Genomic DNA, 21065 nt, shown 5'->3' with positions numbered 1-21065 from the left:
TCTAGAAGATGCTTTTGGTGCATATGCCAAACATTTGAAACACAGCAGGGGTATCAAATACGCTGTTTGAATATAGCTATATGTGTGCTCTGACAGAAATTGTATGCTTGAGTGACGAAAGAATTGAAGAACTTTGCTGGGGCTACAACCACTAAACAAGATGCTGGAAGCAAAGACCAAGTTGCCCAAAGGCATTCGCCCATGCAGAGGTTGGCTATTGCAGTCTCGAACATAACCACAATGACATTTTGCTAGTACGTTAACCATACTACCAGTCGTTTTGGTCACAATGGAACAGCTTTCACCACAACATGGGCATTGACTCACTAACTGTCTCAGGCAACTATCAAACACTATGTATTTTCTCTCATTTTGAACGTCTTCCCTATAACATAAAAATTACCATCAGAATCAGAGAGAGATAAACGTAACGTTCTGAGAAACATAACAGAGAAAAGCAATGTAAAGAATAGTCAGGTGACTGGATAGTTGGTACTAACGTTGCATTGTCATTGTCGGATTCTTCATTTTCGCTTAACTCATTTGAACATTGAGAGTCAGATCCATTGTTGCTATTGCTCATCGTCGACGTGCTTTCTGTATCAGACCATACAGCGCTATCCTCAAAATGTTCAATTTCACATGACGTCGTCTGTGTGCTGTGATTTTTTGTTGAAATGAACTCAACCTCCGTACCTTAGCATAAAATTATCGTATTGCTGGATTTTTCACAAAAATCAAAACGGCCGGAATGGAAAGTCTATACCTCTACTTATCATATTTGGCACTTTTGTTTGAGTGGTTCTTGACCTTACGTGTTTTTGCGGACGGATTGTTATGGCTGCTTGGCATTTCACATTGCGCTTCTAAGGTACGTTAAGGAATTTTTTATGATTTAAAATAACAAAGAAAAGATCAAACGACATTAGTCTAAATTAGTTACCACTGTATAAGTTTGTGTTTCGCTGTCTACATATATTTTGACATCATTCATCTTAGACAAACTTCTATTGAGGTAAAACGCACAAACATTTCGAGTCGATGTCGACACATCGTGGTCGTCGTCTACAAGAAAGTCGTCATGTTCTGCAAGAACGTCGTCAATAATCTAAAATTATAAAATTGTCTTCAATTTGGTAATGCTATATAGCTTAGTTTTTGATAAATGTAAACAAATATTGCTAACTATAACTATAATATTCACCTCTTGGCTCTTGCCTTCGCCTCTTCTCAAATGCAGTTCTAACATTTGTTGGCTGCTTCCTTTTAGATGCTACACTTGTGGGTTCCACAGAGTATTCAAAAATCGTGGGTACAGCATCCTTCTTAAGGCGAAGCCGTCCTGCTGTCCATCCTACTGATTGCATCCCTTCAAAATTTTGCACGAAGCACGAACTCTCGAAATGTTGCGAGCACAATTTTGAGCTCTTTGTTGGCTTCAAATTTTTTCGTCGGATTATTTCAATCCAAATATCCCGCATACGCTTGTTTTCGGGAAACGAAAAAAAAGAAACCTTTTGCTGTGTTTCGTGGTTCTTAGAAGAACCGTTTTTACAATTAAATGCGGCACAATAAACCATATTTTCAATGCTAAATTGTCGTGTTGTTAAGAAGTTACCAATATATTTTGAACGAAGCGCGCAATTGACCGCGTTTAGCTAATGTCAACTATTACGTCACAACGACATCGGTAGCTGTCGCTAGCTCGTCGGGCATTTTCAATACGTTATCAGTAAAGCATCAACTTTAAACCTCAATATCTTCAAAAATATTTATCCTTTGAGTCTCAAACTTTGGTGAACTATTAGTTGTAGCTATACCTTCATGTAAAGTACAAAATAACAATCCGAATTTTATGTTGCATGTGTCCTTTAACCATATATGATGCAGATGAGCAAGTAACTTCAACTAATAAAGTGATGAAGAAAGCGTTTGGACGAGCAGGAACTTTTATTCTTAATGCCCATACATTGGCTATTAAAATGTCGAACTGCGGTCACTAAAGAGACCAGTTAACGATAAAGAAGCACGAATCGAAATCATTCAATACTTGCGTACTTTTGATTTGATCTCGAACTTAGCTTTGCTTCCATTCATCACTGATAAAGAGCGTCCAAAATTTCAGCGCACATTGACTTGAAAGAATGCAGCGAGCAGTCTTGATCTGGAACATTCATTGATCTAAATGTTACGAGAGCTGTGACATTTTGCAAAACAATATGAATTCCATGCTTGTAAATGTAGATTGTCCAGGTTGGTATAGTCCTGAGAAGGACTGTTTTTGTTGTTGTTGACTGACGTATCGACAACCTTAGCGGTAGTCATCTTCAGAGTCATTTACTTTAATAAGAATTCCGTTTCGCCGTTTGCCAACGTGTCACATATTTCGGCATTTCATAAAGAGCACCAGATATTGCCCATAGCAAAATAGTAATTTCAATACGAATAACTAACAATACAGACAAACCCTCGTGAGTCATGACGGCTGTAATTTTATCTTAGATAGATAAACAACTGTTATATGAAGTCTACACTTAAAAAGTGGTACCATAAACTGCGTAACATGAAGTACATGAAATGATGCAAGGTGTTTGAATATAACAAGGATGAAACGAGAAATCACTTTTTAACCCTCTAGAAACCGTTGCTGCCCACGAGCAGCACTCACCAAACGAGATGTGTGCAAACTTTCGAAAATGTCCGGCTTCTAGAGGGTTAAAGCGTTAATTCACTTATTGTTTCCATGCTGAAAGATTCCAAAAAAGATTCAAAAGTTCTTCCATCAATGATTCGGCAGATGACATTTACCTCGGTCTGAATAATTCTAGATATCATGCTCAACCTCATCCAATAACTGTTTATTATTAAAATATTAACTTGCTAAACTGAGGGGCATTTTGCTGGTATATTTGTGCTTTATAATCGTTTTTTCCGAGGAACATTAAATTTCATTGTGTAGCACAAATCATTGTGACTGTCCCACCATCTTATAATGGTTTAAATGATAGAAAAATTACAGTCCATTGAAATGAAAAAGATCAAATGCAGCCAAAACGGAAAATAAAAAAATGAAAGCCAAAATGTACTTTTTTGGCCATACAAAAACCAGGCTACAAACCCTAAACATGGCGACTGTATTATTGATGACGTCACGTTCACATCAAGAATATAAAGTTCTCAGACATAAAATTTCCTCGTTATTTTGTTGTCTGAGAGGAACCTGGAAAGGTGGCAAAATTTTCAATCTGAAGGTGCAATAACAATTTGTCATATTTATGTCATTTTAGCCAGTAAATAGCAAGAAATTTATCATGTGCTTTCGTACAAGTATACACGTCGTAGATGGTCAAAGTACAGTACACCAACAGCTAATGGTGCAGTTTCCTCATTCTTGTAATTTTACCATGCATATAAAGTATGTCACGTTTTAAATTTTGTTGCGTATAATAATAATGGCAGTACTAACGAAAATTGATATCCAGTTTGGTGTAGTCTTAAGAAGTGATTGAATGTTGGTGCTATTAGTGCAAGCCTACCACAAGGGTGCCCCTAGCGCGCATGTGTGAACGCTACTTATAAAACATATTCACGTAGGGTGACTCGCTTTCTAGGATAACCCTTCTGCTGGGGTTACCGTACCTCCATGTAAATAGTCTCTAAGCAAATTGCTTTTGTATATTTCATGGGAAATAGTCCAAACAAATTCAACGCATAATTTAATAATGATGTAAGCAAAGCCATGTAATATATTTGAAAAATGCCATTTATATAAATAACATGTAAATATATAATTCTTAATTGGTGACCAAAGTTTGTGATAGACATGTGCTGTATATAGTATTTTATGATACAACTTGCAATATACAGTATATATATCATTAAAGTGAATCAGTGGAGAAATAATTTCTCAACAGGCTTTAAAGGTTTACACATTTAACTTTACATATTTATCATCCAGTGTAAGCTACAAGAATTTTTAGTAAGTTATAACGTTTGATGCACGTTTTCTTACTTATACATACTTTTGTCCAAAAGGTAAAACTTCGGCTATGGACGCATATCGTGGCTCGTTCATTGAAGGAAGATATTTCCATGAAGAACTACATCCCATTTTGAAACACTCCACTGAATTAAGATAATTACCTTTATCATTCATACCTCCCATGACAACAATTGTATCATCTGTTATAACTGCACAACAACAGGATCTCTTTTCCAACATGGATGGTAAGACTGTAATCTTACCTGTCTTAGTGTCATACATGATAACACTGTTCAAATATTTTCTTCCATCACGACCTCCAAGAAGAACAATTTGATCTCTCCATTGAACTGTTGCCATGTCAGTCAATGGATGAGGTAATGGAGGCATTTCCTTAAATGTAAGAGTCCTTAGACCAAATTCCAAAACACTGGACAAATGTTTCCAATCTTTTCCCTGTCCTCCAAAAATAAGAACTTTATCATCAACAACAACAGCTCAATGGTCATCCCGTGCTTCAGGCATATGACACAACTCTTTAAAAACATGAGATGTTGCACCTGTAATCTTTATTTAACTGATCAAATCTGAACTTTTACCACCAATGTGTCCTCCAATGTGAAAGATTTGTTGTTTATAAACAACAGTTTGATGACCCTCACAGTCATAAGGAAGCTCTGTGGGAAATGTCTTCCATGTCAAAGGAAACTGTTTTATATTCAATGTCTCCATTGACTTGCAGAACGCTCCTCCAACAACAAATAAATTATCATTATAAATAAATGATGAAGCCCAACTGTGTTCATTTTCCATTGATGCAACATTAAACCATTTCTCCTCCTTCCATGAAAATATTTCAACACTCTTTGAGGAATCACCTAAGTAACCTCCAGCAATGAAAATATCACCTTTTACAGAGTTCATCACCATTTCAATTGATGATGTCAATGTTTGAACATGTGGTTCATTTATATTCATCTTTTCCAACATTTGAAACATCATGGCTTTCATTTCTTTCATTTCTTTGGTCACAGTAGAAAGATTTTGTTGAACATCTTTTATTTCCTTCCTTGATTCCATCATTTCTTTGGTCACTGTAGAAAGATTTTGTTGAACATTATTTATTTCTTTCCTTGATTCCATCATTTCTTTGGTCACTGTAGAAAGATTTTGTTGAACATCTTTTATTTCTTTCCTTGATTCCATCATTTCTTTGGTCACTGTAGAAAGATTTTGTTGAACATCTTTTATTTCTTTCCTTGATTCCATCATTTCTTTGGTCACTGTAGAAAGATTTTGTTGAACATCTTTTATTTCTTTCCTTGATTCCATCATTTCTTTGGTCACTGTAGAAAGATTTTGTTCAACATTTTCTACTACAGATTCCATCATTTCTTTATACTGAGATGTCAATGGTTTCACGGAATCTTTTACTTCAAAAAATTTTTCGTCTATTTTCCTGCTTAAGTTGTTCATTTGCATTTCCATTTTGTCTTCAAAACTTCGTTGAAACATTTCGCTAATCTCTCGAAAGTCGTGAGAAGCAATCTTTCTGTATTCACATAATTCAGTTTCATGTTTAATCTTGTCTCGTTTGTTTATTTCCAGACCACAACGTTCATTAGAACACAACACTGGAGCAAAGCCACAATTTTCAACATGTCTTTTAAGGTTTTCAACATTTATAAATTCAGGACAACCACGACTGGCGTAGTCGCAGTTGATCTTTAACTTTGAAATCATATTATTTATAACACGCGCTGGATGAAGCGTAGTTACAGTTAAATCATCTTGACATTGAGGACATCTTTGTGCATTAACTCGTAGATGTTCTTCAATACATTCACGACAAAAACTGTGTTGATTATGGCACATTCTGGCATCTTTCATGACATTCAGACAAATTGAACAGTAAAAGTTTTCATCAACAACAGTCTTAAATCTCGATTCTTCATATCCACTTTCGTAAACATTAAGACGACAAGCCATTTCATACGTCTTCCTATACAATTTAATGCCAAAATTAATACAGGAGTTGACGAAATTTTGTTTATCACTAAAAGTTCAAGCTAAAAGATAGGTTAAAATTTTCAGTCGACGTTTGATAAACACGGAAGCTGAAAGCGAAGCATAACAACGCCTAGTTTTATATTTTAACATACTTATGTTAAGCAAAACAAAGACAAAAGATAAAACAAAATAATGCAATGAAGCACATCAACAAAAAAAAAACACAACTGAGGTCAAAGTTTCTAAGGTCAAAGAAGTGGAGCTTTAGTCTATCACATAAGGCAGTTCGTTCTCGGTGAAAAACATCCCAATTGAAGGTTATTTGTTGTAGTAAAATTACGTCTTTTCTTATAATGCAGAATTAACGTTAATCCAAGACGATTGTTACGTTTTCAGTTCAAAACTACATTTGTTTAGTCTGAATCACTGGTTAAATTCTGAAACTCGTTTGTTTTGGGTGGCACCCTAAGTTCATTGCATTTCTTTATTTGACTGTCAATATTTCTAATCATTTTAGATACGATGATCATATATTTATAACACAAGGAAACATGTTTCAAGACACAAGTAAACATATTTCACAAAGACTGTTGAATCCGATTTGCAAATTAAAAGTTTAGACATCTTTTGTTACTATGTTTTAACAAACAAATTATTGATAACATTCAAAATGCTAAATGGAACTGACAAAAGGTTGCAAGAGTGGGAAAAATGACCATGTTAAGAATACCTTAGGTGATGAGAGATTCCTTTCCTCGCAGTTAGCCTGCAGTTGGCCACTTATCGTCGATTTCAGTTAACTTTTTAAATGGCGGTTGCCAAGTTACTTTCTAATGTTGCCAACTACATTTCCAAACATGGAATATTCGTTATGAACTTGTCAACTTGAGTTGACAAGTTGTGTTCTTGAGTACTGAAGTTGTGAACTTGAGTACTGAAGTTGTGAACTTGAGTACTGAAGTTGTGAACCAAAGTTGCGAAGTACTGGCAAACGCGAAAGGTCTGCGGGAGTTTCTATTTCTGCGGGAATTTTATTTTTGAAGAACTGGCGCAAAATTCTAATATCTCGAAGAAGTTTTGGTCTGTTCATTTTATATTCAGCATTAATTTTCATCATCTGGGGGTTAATGCTTTTATAAATTGGTGCTCACTCTGGCTTTGAAAATTATTAATACAATTTAATTCTTCTTGGAGTTGCTTAATAGTCTCGTGTTTTTGTTTTATCTTAAACTTCAATCGATTTATGTCCGCAGAATATTCGGGATGTTTGTCTTTAAGTCCACAATAAGTAAACGCGGAACATTTTTCAAGAATACACGGTTTAGTTTGTGTGTTTCTGTGACCTCGGTGGTGGCAGTTGCTGCAGATGACTTTGTAATTACCAATCATTGGTAATTCAGGAACATTTAAATTCATTGATTCTAATTTCACGTTCATCTCTTCCAAATCTTGTTTGTTGTGATGAATTGAGTCTTCGATTGTCCTTCGCCGATTTTACAATGAACGTTTAGCGGGTATACTTGTATCCTATTTCAGATAGTTAAACGCAACATTATAAATTTATACATTTATTTTTATTGTGACTACAAAAACAATGACGCACGACAGTATTCAGTTTTAAGAAATATGTCACTTTACGACCTACCTCGTACGAAGCAGATGGATTTTCATCCACGTCAAGACAGCTTTTTGATTGAGATTTTGAAAGTTTTAATAACGGTGACTGCTCCCGCAGCAAATCGAGATGAAATTCTAAAACTTTCCTTGCCCCAAGAGGCAAGTTCGTATTCTTTTAAAGATGACCAAGATTTTCATTACTTAACAATTTCAGCGAAAGTCGTAAAGAAAATTCATTTTCTTTCAAAGCTTTTTCTATTACTTCATGACTTTGTTTCCCAATTTTATCCTTAAAACTATTAAGAAACTCCTCCAATTCATCTGCCATTATCAGTGAACAATTTATTTAGCTTTTACTAACCTACAACACAGACCTATCGCGTTTGCCAGTACTTCGCAACTTTAGTTCACAACTTCAGTACTCAAGTTCACAACTTAAGCACTCAAGTACACAACTTCAGTACTCAAGTTCACAACTTCAGTACTCAAGTTCACAACTTCAGTACTCAAGTTCACAACTTCAGTACTCAAGTTCACAACTTCAGTACTCAAGTTCACTTCTCAAGTTCACAACTTCAATACTCAAGTACAACTTCAGTACTCAAGTACACAACTTCAGTACTCAAGTTCACAACTTCAGTACTCAAGTTCACAGTACTCAGTACACAACTTCAGTACTCATTCACAACTTGACTCAACTTCAGCACTCAAGTACACAACTTCAGTACTCAAGTTCACAACCTCAGTACTCAAGTTACACAACTTGTCAATTCAAGTTGACAAGTTCATAACGAATATTCTATATTTGGAAATGTAGTTGGCAACATTAGAAAGTAACTTGGCAACCGCCATTTGAAAAGTTAACTGAAATCGACGATAATTAGACTTTCTTTTCTGCAAGTTTCTTCCTTTGACCCAGACCACAAGTAGTGAATCTTTAAAATAGTTTAGGCCATAACTTATGGGTTCTATTGAATTACAGGTCAGTGGCAGGAACTAGAGGCCGTAGCCACCCCAGTGCACTATACCTCCATGTGCCCATACATCCATAAGGTCTCCATGTTATTAACTGTCACTGAATCACGTGTTTGTTTCTTTGTACTTCGATGTCTCAGTTACCTGCATTGGCAAAGTTAAGGTAGGTACGCTCTATATTTGTGCTTTTTGTGTTGTACAAAATGTTAACGTTTGTTCAATTGCCTATAATATCAACAGTGCGAGTTTGTTTTTCTTTAATGTGCACCCCCCCCTCCTTCCTTTAAACTTTCTGGTTGGGAATTACTACCCTATTCCTCGACCTAGGTTAATTTACTGAAACCTCGATACATCTTCATTTCATGGAAACAAATTTGGTACACCCATGTCATTTCTACGTGTTATAACTCTCAAACAATGAACATGCTCACGTAAACATGCATAATTACAAAATCATATAGTTACATACTAGATACCTTCTTTAATTCAGAAAAGAACGGATACAGACGATTTCGTCACATTAATTATTATACATTGTATATTCGTACTTTATCCTTAAAATATTCATCAAATGTGCGGATAAAATTGTCATAAGGGTCAAATTTTCTATTACTGGGGAGTGAGAATGAGTTTTGCTGATGAAATATTTGTTAAAAGACAGCAACTGAAGCACTTCTCGACTGTTTAACTCATACTGATGGCACAAAGGTATTAGTTTTAATTTGTATGAATGTACTTGGTAGTGTGTTTGATTAATAAAAGTAGATTTAAACCTTTTCGCTTCTTTGTTCAGGTTTTAACAAGCAACTTGACTTGTGGGGACAAAGTCTGTGTAGTAATTGGTAAAGTTGATGGTTATTGCATAGATACACGTATTGACGACAAGATATATCATGTAGCAGACAACTTGTACATTTCTTCACAAGATGGAGCTTGTAATCTTGAACATTTAAGGCTGCAAAAAATGACTCATATTGTTAATGTTGCCACAGGAATTGTAAATCAATTTCCAAATGTGAGTATAACTTAGATGGTGGATTTCAAATTTTAAACTAGGCTCTTGTGTTTATGTCAAATTTTGATTTTTTCTCTCTAGAGTTTCAGTACAAAACAGTAGAAATTTTGGATTTACCTGACACAAGAATAGATCAGAATTTTGCTGAGCTGTCCTCATTCATTGAAAAGGGACTGGAGGATGGAAAGGTTTTGGTTCATTGGTAAGTGTAAAATGGCAATGGCCATTGATATTCTAAATGAGTGTATTGTGAAGGTTATTATGGTAAGTTTTTAGGTTTTGAAGTGAATGAATTAAACTTTGAATATTTTTATTAGTACATGTTGATGTTTTAACATACTTAGCAATAATTCTTTACTTTGAACTTGGCTTGAAATATGACTACATCTGAGGATGTGAAAACATCAGTCAACATCAACTGAATTAACCTGAATGATCAACACATACAAACATGTAGGTTTTGCTACAGGCTTTTCAACACAATTTATGTTCTTATGGAGGATTTTAATTTGATTACAAAAAACCAAATGCTGAATCAGCATGTTCACTGTTAACTTGTTGAAATGTTAATTGAAGGCTGTGTTTCACATTTGAGGCATACGTAACTTAAAGATGATGGCCATTAAACTAAAAATTGTTGCTTATGCAGCAAAAATTTTGTAGCCAATGAAATGATTTTCCTTTAAATGTCCAGCAAAGCAGGAGTGTCCAGGTCTTCGACTGTTGTCATTGCTTACCTTATGAAATCTAACAATATTGGGTTAGATGATGCATTTCATTTGGTAAAGAAAGCATGATCAACAGCAAAGCCTAATGAAGGTTTTTGGAGGCAACTGAAGGAAAATCATTTATTATTAAGTCAATCAAACACTCCAAGTGATGGAAGAACAAACAAATAATGGTAAACCATTCTTATATGATGGTTGAATATGCACATGAGCAGAGTGAAAGCACCAAAATTAATGGCGAACCATTCCTGTATGGTGCTACAACATGCACTTGAGCCATGTGAAATGAAGAACAAAATATAATGGTGAACCATTCCTTTATGGTGCTACAACATACACATGAGCCATGTGAAATGAAGAACAAAATATAATGGTGAACCATTCCTGTATGGTGCTACAACATGCACGTGAGCCATATGAAATGAAGAACAAAATATAATGGTGAACCATTCCTGTATGGTGCTACAACATGCACGTGAGCCATATGAAATGAAGAACAAAATATAATGGTGAACCATTCATGTGTGGTGCTACAACATGCACTTGATTTATGTGAAACGAAGAACAAAATATAATGGCGAACCATTCCTGTATGGTGCTACAACATGCACTTGAGCCATGTGAAACGAAGAACAAAATATAATGGTGAACCATTTCTGTATGGTGCTACAACATGCACTTGAAATGAAGAACAAAATATAATGGTGAACCATTTCTGTATGGTGCTACAACATGCACTTGAAATGAAGAACAAAATATAATGGTGAACAATTTCTGTATGGTGCTACAACATGCACTTGAAATGAAGAACAAAATATAATGGGGAACAATTCCTTAATGGTAATAGAATACAAAGCTAAACTAAACAATGTAACGCAATAAGGTTATTGTATACAATGTTTGATGTTTCCTGAAATCCAATAGTCATTGAAATTGCTGTTTTCAGATACTTAGTAAACTCAACTTATAACATAACCCTCCCTTGGCTAACTTTATTTTTAGAATTGGGTAGAAAAGATACAAGGTGAATATGAAAAACCATAATAGTCTTTGACATAATGATCTATTTAAGTTCTAATATTTTATCTTTATAAATCTTCAGCTGGAGAGCACAATCTGATTGCTTCCTTTGGCAAATGTTATCACCTGTCATGATTAATCTGTATAAATATTTCCTTTGTTGGGTCAATGGATTTTGCAATTTGCATGCAGGTTGTGTTTCCCGAGGGAGGGTGATAAAGAAGTGTTTCCATGGCAACTTTCCAGCATTATTGATGTGTCCAACAATTGATATAGGTAAGAAAGTTCTATGTGAGACAACATTAACTTTCTTGTTTAAATTCATCCCTGATGTTTGCGTTGGTGTTTTTATATTTTGTGATACCTGTCCACATCAAACTTATCATCACACACCATAAACAGTTCAATGTTCTTTGTTTATATAGAGCCCCTCCAATGCGATTCAATGTTTCTATGGTAACTGCTATGCAGAATCTGTTCAAGTTTTGAGGAATCAGGAAAAGTAACAGGTCTTCTGTTTAAACTTGTGGGAGAAGGTATGGATGACGCTAACACTCAGTATGATCTCATCATCTTTACTCAACATTGTCCCACCCCTTCACTCAACGTTGCTCATTACCTCATCTCCTTTACTCAATATCACCTCGCTCTTACATAGTCATTATTTAATTTCCATCACGTTGTTCAGTGAATATATTTCAGTACTTTTCATTTAAACATTTTTCATCACCTTTTCCCATTTCTATACGTTAAAATTTCTTCCTTCAGGAAACAGCTTCGGTACATTACCAGACCTGAATAAAAAAGTTGTTGAAAGAACGGTTTCATTTGGAGACACGTGTCAGGTACGTAGACTTAATGATTTTGCAACAAATGTTTCTTCTTTTATTCCAATAGTATAGATCTGTTGTAGGTAGGTAAATAAATATACTGAACTGACGTGTTTTGGGGAGTGTGCTAGAATAGGCCACCACAACCTGGAACGACAAAGATAACGAGATATATATATATTTTTATGTTTGCAAATGTCGATCGTCCAGGTTAGTATAGTCCTGAAAAGGACTGTTTTTGTTGTTGTTGACTGACGTTTCGACAATCTTAGCGGTAGTCATCTTCAGAGTAATTTTGACAACCTTAGCGGTAGTCATCTTCAGAGCCATTTTGACTCTGAAAATGACTACCGCAAAGGTTGTCGAAACGTCAGTCAACAACAACAAAAACAGTCCTTCTCAGGAATATACCAACCTGGACGATCGACGTTTACAAACATGTAACGATACTCCCGGGTTCAAACCATTTACTTTATATATATATTTTATTCGTTATCGCCCTCCTCTTCTGCCACCCGTGAAAGATCCCCTTCATTTTATAATAGACATTTTTTTAAAGTTCTCTTTGTCTGTTTTCTTTGAAAAACACTATTATTGCAAGTGGAACCAGGAAGACTGGGGTCTAAACTTTTATAGCTACTGAAAAAGAATATTTTGTACAAAATTTTCCATTTCAGGATGTCATGACGTGTTTTGGTTCACCTTGTAAAGTATTTTATAAAGCTGAAGATAAGGTGAATGTTTAGCAAAAGTTTCAGTAGAGGATTTGACTTAAGAAGCGTTTTTAGTTAGCATTCAAGCAGTTCATTTAGTTGCAAGACGTCTATCAGACGTCTATTTTTGCTATTGTAGAGAAAAATGCGAATTTTAATCTCGGACGTACAATCGGTTGTCCATACCTTCTCGTATTATTTTGTTTATTTGACTATAACTCTGTTTCCAATATCGCTGTTTTTTATTACAACATCTTACCTTATTACAACTGATTAATAATTTTAATGTTTTTTATGTGCATTACAGCAATATCTTCTTCTCCATCTTTTTCTCTAGATGCGTATCCATTCTCCCTATACATACAAACTTAATTAATCAAATAGATCCTTCTATTTCTTCAACTAATTTTACACTTGGCGTGGTAAGTCATGAATTTTATTCTTTGGCTTTTTCTACCTATTCTGTAGTGTTGTGTTGATAAAGTTATGCCTGATTGCAGGCTATATGCATAAGCTCGGGAAACAGGGATAAAACAAGGCATGAATTGAGCCCCGAGGTGCAAAAAGTGAAGAGCGTATTTTTGTACAATGTCTTTTGTTTAATAAATATTTGTTATAACAACGGAGTTTGGTGTTCTGTAACAATTCGGAACAGAGTACATTTTTCTTGATTTCTTTCATTCTTAATTACCTATCTATTATTTGAGACAATAGTCTTCTTCATTCCCATAATTCCATGCATCATAAATAAAAAGGAACATAACAGCAAAAGAAATCATATTTTCCTGATTATTGGCGTAGATAAAACAAAATGGGCAGAATTGTATCAGGAGCTTTGACTTTATTATTGGTAGCTTCTTTTCTTCATGAAAGCAGTGCACTTTCTGCTCAGACATGCAAAAATATTACATCCTTTAAAGAAAAGTGTTAGAATCCTGATTTTATATTTGTCAAAAATCAAATTGTTCTTAAGGGCGAACTCGATGTTAAATTCGAGACTAGTGGACAAAATTTCTCTTGGTATTGTGGAAGCTCGAGAAGAGAAGTGGTTTTGGACAAACCGGCAAATAAAGCACGAGTGTATTATCGAAAAAATGAAGACGTAGAAATATTCATTGAAGATTGTCCCCAGGTTAAGTCTAAAAAATTCAGTGTTACAGCTGGTAAAAGTGTTTGTTACGACGAAAGTTTTTCCTATGCGTGTCCTGGGATAGAAGGAAAAAGTCATCCTTGCAGTTATGAACTAACAATTAACAAAAAAAAACAACTAAAGTATCTCAGGTATCTGTCGGATTGACCCTGAAAATCGTAGCAAAATTCAAAATATCTTTTTCTGCATCAAGGACACAAAAAATCGTACACACTTATGAGTACCAAGAGAAATGGTACTTTGTCGTACCTGCTGGATATACGTTTTGCTCATATAGAAAAGCCACAATTAGTTTTGGAAATCAGTCATACTACTGTTCCGGAACAGACTTCAAATTTGTTAAGTTTGGTACTATTTGCTCGGGGAATAGATTATGTAATAAAAAAGAAAGGTCATGTTTCCATGACGAACACAACATCAGTAACAGGCCAAATTTTCATTTCGCTTTCTGTTTTATCATACTCTGTGTTTTTCTTTTCATCTAATGTAAAACGTTCATTGCCAACACCCACTCATTTATTAACAGCTAATGTGTAGTTTCTAGTATCATAAATATAAATGGACAATATAATGTTTCTGTGAAGAAATGAAAGCTTAGTTTCATGTATAAACACGAGATGTATTTTGTAAACTTACTTTAAGTACGTCGCAAAATCCTTAAGGCATTTTGCGTAAAAACTAGCACAGTAACTATGAATATGTAGTTGATTAGCATTTATGTATGTGTGTGACAATAATAAAGTCATTAGTAAACTCAATTGTCAATTGATAAAATTTGTGCTTCTAGCTGCATGTTTGTGGTATGCAAAATGAAACTGCTGTGTAAACGTCATATTTATTATGAAATATAAAAATTTTTCACTTTTAGTTTTTGCTAACTTGAATGAATTAAGTTCGTTATCTTAAATGAAAGATTTTCAAATAAACTGCTAAGTTTATCCCCTACCTATACGAGTTCCACTTTTTATTAAAAGATTCATTACAGGGAAATGATAGCAATTGCTGATAGCAATTCCATATTTGCAGTATAGTTAATTCAAATCACAAATTCGGATTTGACAAAGTCGATGTCATTTAAAGACATTAGAATTGATTCCACTAGACGAACAAAATGATACAAGATTCAACACTATGAATGCATTTAATTTTAAATCTTCACCATGCAGCAACTGTAAATTCTTCGAAGTAACATTTTATAAAAATTTTGGATATTTTGCTACCGATGTGTACACATGGTATGCAGCCAAATTGATCAGGTCCTAGTCTTTCTCCCGTATACTGTGATATAAATGTAGTTTTGATGCATGGAAACCATTATGAAAACGACTTGATTATGACCGCGCTAAATTTGAGAATTTAAGCGAGCAATGTTTTTGAAATATTTGTTACTTCACTTCAAATTTTGAATATCGGAGCAAAATTTTCTGCCTAAGTTAAAGATATACAGATATATAGAGTTGTAGTGATGGTGAATGGCACCGATAGAAAGCGAGAAGTCCCAAAGAAGGTTGGCAGGCAGAATCAAAGTAATTAAACTGCACATTTTGCCCTATTACGGTATTAAATACATCCATGTCGATTGATGAGCAAGAAAATAAATTGAACGATTATATAGCAGATTTTCTACTCAAAGGTAAATTTGTGAACAAAATTGTGTATTATCATTGACTTTTCATGTAATTATTAAGGATAAAAATATTAATAAAATTTGAAATCAGCTGTTGATTTAATTCAAACCTCCCATGTTGTTATTATTTTCAAAACCGTATTTTGTACCCCGAAGAAATTTTGGAGTACACCCTAAACTGAGGTGTATATCATCAAGATTATGTGTGCTTTGACCTAAAAAAATTTTACATGGTTTTGTCTACAAATAATGCACAAGAATTAAGTCGATACATTAAGTGTTGTTATGGATGAAGTAACCAATCATCCGCTGAAGATGTTTGTGATTTTAAGCATATGTATTTCTATTTCTACAGTAAAGAGCAGGCGTGAATGAATATCAAAATGCATTCAAAAAGCCAAAGCACAGACTGCAAATGCTTATAAGAGTCCAAGCATTGAAGTTGTTAAGGTATTGAAATTATATTGGATTATCTTTTCTTGTAAATGACTTATATGGCTTACCACCATATAAACGCCTGTGTCATACATCAAGAGATAAGTAGGTCCAATGTAAATTAAACCAACTATTTACTTGTCACTTTTAGAGTTGCATGTGAAAAAGAATACAGTTTTTAGTCTGTTACGAGTACTGTATGCTGTTTTGTTTGTGATGAAATAATACAATGTTTGGTATTTTAGGACAAGTCTTTCATTACCTAAGCACAACCAGTGGTGTCTAAACTAGATCCCATCCTTCAAGATCATTGGCATATCCAGGTTTGCAAGTTTTTCCAGCTTTCCTTTGCATCAATATATCATTCCATTTCTTGAAATGTTGTTTTTACCTTTTGAGAATGTACGCCAAATGAAATTTAAAGAATTTCTAAGTGAGCACAGTGTTTAGTCAAACAACCTGGCTGAAAAGATATGCAATAACATTTGCAAATCTTGCTGTTTTTGAGAAATTCTGTTACACCATTGATGTCTCTATAAACTTGGGGCACTGTGTACGTACGTAGACAATCCTTTAAGTCTGTGAATGTGACATATTTGAACGAGCTCATTGATTTGTTCTCTGAAGTACAGAGAATTTGTTCCTGAAAGTGAAATTTGTTTTAATAATTGTAAAACACTTTACTGTCTCCGAGATCTTGTATTTTTAACAAAGACTACATACGATGTGTTGATCTTTGCTAGGTGACCGCGTACATAACAGAGCTTCAAGCATCAGGATCAGTGACTGACAACATGTCTGTTAAGTCAAGTTTAGAATGAACTGTTATAATTTGTGTTTGTCAACAACCATATGTGATGTTTTGTCTTCAAGAGTGGCGGACGCTGAAGGAGGGAGAAAGTCACTATCTTACGTACGTATATTGATAATTTTATATTTGATAAAGAATGAGTAACACAACGAGTTACGACACCACGTAAATTGATCGAAATGATTTGACAAACCTCTCACCCCAACCCTCTCCCGTAGAAAATTTAGTCAATTGACCAGAACTATTTTCCAAAATATATAACCGTTCATTGCTAAGAAGTGTTGTTTTATTTGTTTATAAAACACAGAGTTTTATTTTTTTACTTTTAGATTGCCTTTGTCAAATCTCTCTTGTAAAATCAATAGCTCAGGTAGGATAATTGTCAGTTGTGGTTTACCATGCCTCAAAAGCAAGAGTAAAACTGTGTTCATTATCTTTTATTAAGTTATCACACAGGAAAGACACCATAGCAAACAGCTATCTCCAAGTAATGGTTAAAATACAGAAATCTAAATAACGATCTGTTGTCATAGTTGCGTTTTTAGCTAAAAGTACACTATAAAGATTATGAAGTAGTTGAAGATATTAAGTCAATAATTAAATTAGTAAAGCCTGCTCCCCAGTCACCCCATAACCCGCGCATACTTGTTCTTGATATCCCAATTGCAAAAATTCTTCTTCATACTTTATGTAAATATCGTAATATCAGAGAACGTAAGTATGGATAAAATAGAAAGTTTTATTTATAGATTTTGAAATATGAGCCAACAAAACTTCTACTACAATCTGTGTCGTTATTTTGCTATGAAACTTTACAAAAACTTCGCTCGTGAATTGTTCGTGTTGAAAGTATGAGAGCTCCAAAACCTGGGGAGAGGTTTGTCATTCATGTTACGTAAAGTCTTGTTCTTATCCAAAACTCACATAGCCACAATCACCCTCACCACCATTATCTTTATCACACATTAACCCTCACCATCATTTTTTATCCCAAACCGTCATTACCGTAATCCCGCAATCACCCTCACCACGTCCTTTATCCACATTACTCATTTTCATTATCCGTTCCTACTTAGAGTGATACCCATGACTGGATCACCGCTGACCAATGATGCTGCGCCCTGGGACAACAATGCTCCGAAGGGCATCATAATATTAACAGGTGGTAAGGTTAGTGATTTCATTTTAGTGGCTACCTTTTTGATTCCTAGTATGAATTGTGTTTTATTTAAGAAATAAAAGATGTTTACTGTGCTTGCACAGGCTTATGCAAACCGAAGATTCGTTTGGGAGAACTTGAGAGCAGATCAGTGCAAGCCCGAGACCGAAGATCGAGAGTTGCACATGCTCGAGAGTTCTTACAAACGTCTTCTAGGTTTGCACAAGTCAGTGTAAACACGGAAAATATCTTTTATTTCTTTTATAAAATAACAATATTGCGAAACAGAGGAACATTTTAATTTTTCCTCTAAAATGTATTCATGATCTATTTGCAAATTCTCATTGACTGGTTGATTGTTATGATTGATTTGATTGGTAGAGCTTAGACGTGTTTTGCACAGGCTAATGCAAACACAGCTCTAGACCAATCAGCACACGTGTTTCATTGTGTTTATTTTATAATGTTTGATGAAAGACCGCCGTTGTATGACAGAAGTACAAAGACTCTCATACACACGGGAATTCTAAAATTTTAGACACCGTACCTAATCACTGGAGAATATAAGTACTAGATATTTCTTCATACCAACCTACATGGAATTTGAATTTTTGAAATATTTTACATGACTAACTGCTAGTGATTTGGTCAACTACCTGCAAATTAGTAAGGGTAGAGTACGATCATGTGATTGAGAGACCCTCGCATTAGATAAAATTTCACTTACTCGGGCACCGTCTTAGAACAATGCATGGCCAAAGCCAGAAGGGATTACTTATGATACTGAATTTAAGATGCTGTATTCTTATACAAGTATCTTTAGTTTACAGCTGATGATTGTTTTCAACGAGTATTTGAGATGTGTTCCATGTAAAGGCAGGTTTTAGTTCAAAACCTCTCGAAAGTTATAAGCCAGGGGGACATTGGATTGGTATAACTCACAACCTGTTAATTTTAACACGTTCTATAAATATTTACCAGCAATGTGCGAGGTAGATTACATTGACATGAAAGGTTGAGGATTTTCAAATGATTTTGGAAAGGTTACGTGCCCAACAACCCTCTAAGAAAGGAACATTTTCATTGATGAACAAACAATAATGTCTCGGACTGATTATCGAAGCACATCATTGTTAGATGATGCAAAAGGCCAAGTTCTACTCTGGTTATGTCAGTTTTAAAAGCACTTCAACAACCTGCTCCAGTGGATGTTTCAAGTCCAAAGAAAATTGAGGTAGATAAGAAGAAAGAAGCATGTGTTGGTACGACAAATACACGACGTAATTTAAAAGTTATTGAACATGGGAAAACACGTATGTTGTTTCATTTTATGTAATACACATGTGTTTGCTTTTAACTTTGAGAGCAATTATTAGTTTTTCCAATTTTTTCGTAAGAGATATTTTAATTTTAACATGAATATATTTACATCATCGAGATGCGTTAGAAACGCGTTAAATTTCATCACCTTGTTAGTTATTCAGAGATGAAATGTAATGTGGAGTTACGACAGTCATTAGTATCCTTTAACCTCATTAGTATTTTCTATTTAGAGGATACTAATAAAAGTGAACAATAAAAACAATATCTTGTTAGTATTCTTTATATATCGATTAAAAATGAGATTTAGTGAATACCATTAAGCTTTAATTGTATTCCATTGTTTTCACTCTATCTCCGCATTTTCCTTGAGCTTTAAAGCTTACATCACTTCTTGAACTTTAGCCACTATGCCATATGGAACATCAAAATACTGGACGCTGATTGGCCGAGTGACTTTGGCTGTGTTCTAATTCTAGATATCTGTAGATATGACGTCATTACTACGAAAAATTTTTTCTACCATTATTGACTGACGCCATTAAAAGCCGAATTTGAAAAAAATCAAATAAAGTGATGTTTACCACAGTTTCTAAAAACAATAAGCGAAAGATTTCGAACAAAATTGATGCAGAAAACACTAAAAAAGCGACGAAGCTGGTTTCGAACATATTTACAGCATATTTAAACAAGAAGAACTCGAAAAAACCGTTTGACAATTACAACTAAGGGCAGGTTTCGAAATGTTTTACATTGATGAGTGTAAATAATATTTCAGTTTGTTGAGGTGAATGATAAAACAATTATTCAATTCGTTTTTCGCATGATATCAACAATTATTCATACCTCTGTCAACGTTATCCCCACCCCCAGCTTTGCTTCGGCAGATGACATTGACCTCGGTCTTAATAATTCTAGATATCATGCTCAACTTCATCTAATAACTGTTCATTATTTAAATATTAACTTGCTAAACTGAGGGACATTTTGCTGGTATATTTGTGTGTTATAATCTTTTCGTCCGAGGAATATTAAATTTCACTGTGTAGCACAAATCATTGACTGTCCCACTATCTTATAATGGTTTAAATGACAGAAAAATTACAGTCCATCGAAATGAAAAATATCAAATGTAGCCAAAACGCAAAACAAAATAATGAAAGCCAAAATGTACTTTTTTGCCGTACAAAAACCAGGTTACAAACCCTAAACATGGCGACTGTATTATTGATGACGTCACGTTCCTCTCAAGAATACAAAGTTCTCAGACATAAAATTTCCTCGTTATTTTGTTGTCTGAGAGGAAACTGGAAAGGTGGCAAAATTTTCAATCTGAAGTTGCATTAACAATTTGTCATATGTCATTTTAGCCAGTAAATAACAAGAAACTTATCACGTGATTTCGTACAAGTATACTCGTCGTAGGTGGTCAAAGTACAGTACACCAACAGCTAATGGTGAAGTTTCCTCATTCTTGTAATTTTACCATGCATATAAAGTATGTCACGTTTTGAATTTTGCTGCGTATAATAATAATGGCAGTACTAACGAAAATTGATATCCAGTTTGGTGTAGTCTTAAGAAGTGATTGAATGTTGGTGTTATTAGGGTAAACCTACCACTAGTAGGTGCCCCTAGTGCGCATGTGTGAACGCTACTTATAAAACATATTC

At 34.5% G+C, this 21065-nt stretch overlaps 2 protein-coding genes and 4 long non-coding RNA genes across 8 annotated transcripts; 4 read left to right on the top strand and 2 right to left on the bottom strand.

Moving 5' to 3' along the window:
* Position 1: 1 nt before the first annotated feature.
* LOC124459122 lies at positions 2-886 on the bottom strand. Its single transcript, XM_047008651.1, has 3 exons — positions 501-886; positions 44-385; positions 2-11 (listed from the first exon to the last, which is right to left on the bottom strand). Exons 1-3 carry the CDS (start codon positions 581-583, stop codon positions 2-4), a joined length of 435 nt encoding a protein of 144 aa, XP_046864607.1. The 5' UTR covers positions 584-886.
* A 3126-nt stretch (positions 887-4012) lies between these two features.
* LOC124459121 (E3 ubiquitin-protein ligase TRIM62-like) lies at positions 4013-5971 on the bottom strand. The gene is made up of 4 exons (XM_047008650.1): positions 5363-5971; positions 4582-4960; positions 4246-4443; positions 4013-4191 (listed from the first exon to the last, which is right to left on the bottom strand). The coding sequence occupies exons 1-4, from the start codon at positions 5969-5971 to the stop codon at positions 4013-4015; spliced, it is 1365 nt and encodes a 454-aa protein (XP_046864606.1).
* A 3005-nt stretch (positions 5972-8976) lies between these two features.
* On the top strand, positions 8977-9413 carry LOC124459089. The gene is made up of 2 exons (XR_006953453.1): positions 8977-9292; positions 9378-9413. It is a non-coding gene; the product is annotated as an uncharacterized LOC124459089 (long non-coding RNA).
* A 124-nt stretch (positions 9414-9537) lies between these two features.
* LOC124459097 lies at positions 9538-11831 on the top strand. Its single transcript, XR_006953462.1, has 3 exons — positions 9538-9599; positions 9681-9801; positions 11773-11831. It is a non-coding gene; the product is annotated as an uncharacterized LOC124459097 (long non-coding RNA).
* Positions 11832-11836: 5 nt separating this feature from the next.
* Positions 11837-14798, top strand: LOC124459073. Its single transcript, XR_006953424.1, has 5 exons — positions 11837-11883; positions 12116-12192; positions 12855-12911; positions 13228-13312; positions 13864-14798. It is a non-coding gene; the product is annotated as an uncharacterized LOC124459073 (long non-coding RNA).
* Positions 14799-15349: 551 nt separating this feature from the next.
* On the top strand, positions 15350-20447 carry LOC124459085. 3 transcript variants are annotated; one of them, XR_006953447.1, is made up of 9 exons: positions 15350-15673; positions 16023-16117; positions 16348-16425; positions 16846-17015; positions 17243-17283; positions 17663-17790; positions 17990-18083; positions 19054-19352; positions 19798-20447. It is a non-coding gene; the product is annotated as an uncharacterized LOC124459085 (long non-coding RNA). The 3 variants fall into 3 exon arrangements; XR_006953446.1 differs by having other exon boundaries at positions 18896-19306; XR_006953445.1 differs by having other exon boundaries at positions 18896-19352.
* The last annotated feature ends 618 nt before the right edge of the window (positions 20448-21065 follow it).

Source organism: Xenia sp. Carnegie-2017, unplaced genomic scaffold (assembly GCF_021976095.1).
Source record: "Xenia sp. Carnegie-2017 unplaced genomic scaffold, XeniaSp_v1 HiC_scaffold_64, whole genome shotgun sequence".
NCBI classification, from domain to species: Eukaryota; Metazoa; Cnidaria; class Anthozoa; order Malacalcyonacea; family Xeniidae; genus Xenia; species Xenia sp. Carnegie-2017.
Note: the sequence above shows the minus strand (reverse complement) of the source record. Positions and strands in the feature narration are given on the sequence as shown.

Excerpts from the sequence above, each read along its gene's own strand:
- LOC124459122 (XM_047008651.1), bottom strand. The coding sequence starts at position 583 with ATGAGCAATAGCAACAATGGATCTGACTCTCAATGTTCAAATGAGTTA. Across the intron at positions 386-500 it reads TCCGACAATGACAATGCAAC|GGAAGACGTTCAAAATGAGA; the intron begins GTTAGTACCAAC and ends TTTATGTTATAG.
- LOC124459121 (XM_047008650.1), bottom strand. The coding sequence starts at position 5,971 with ATGGCTTGTCGTCTTAATGTTTACGAAAGTGGATATGAAGAATCGAGA. Across the intron at positions 4,961-5,362 it reads ATAAAGAAATGATGGAATCT|ATGAATATAAATGAACCACA; the intron begins GTAGTAGAAAAT and ends ATGTTGGAAAAG. Across the intron at positions 4,192-4,245 it reads CATGTATGACACTAAGACAG|TTATAACAGATGATACAATT; the intron begins GTAAGATTACAG and ends GTTGTTGTGCAG.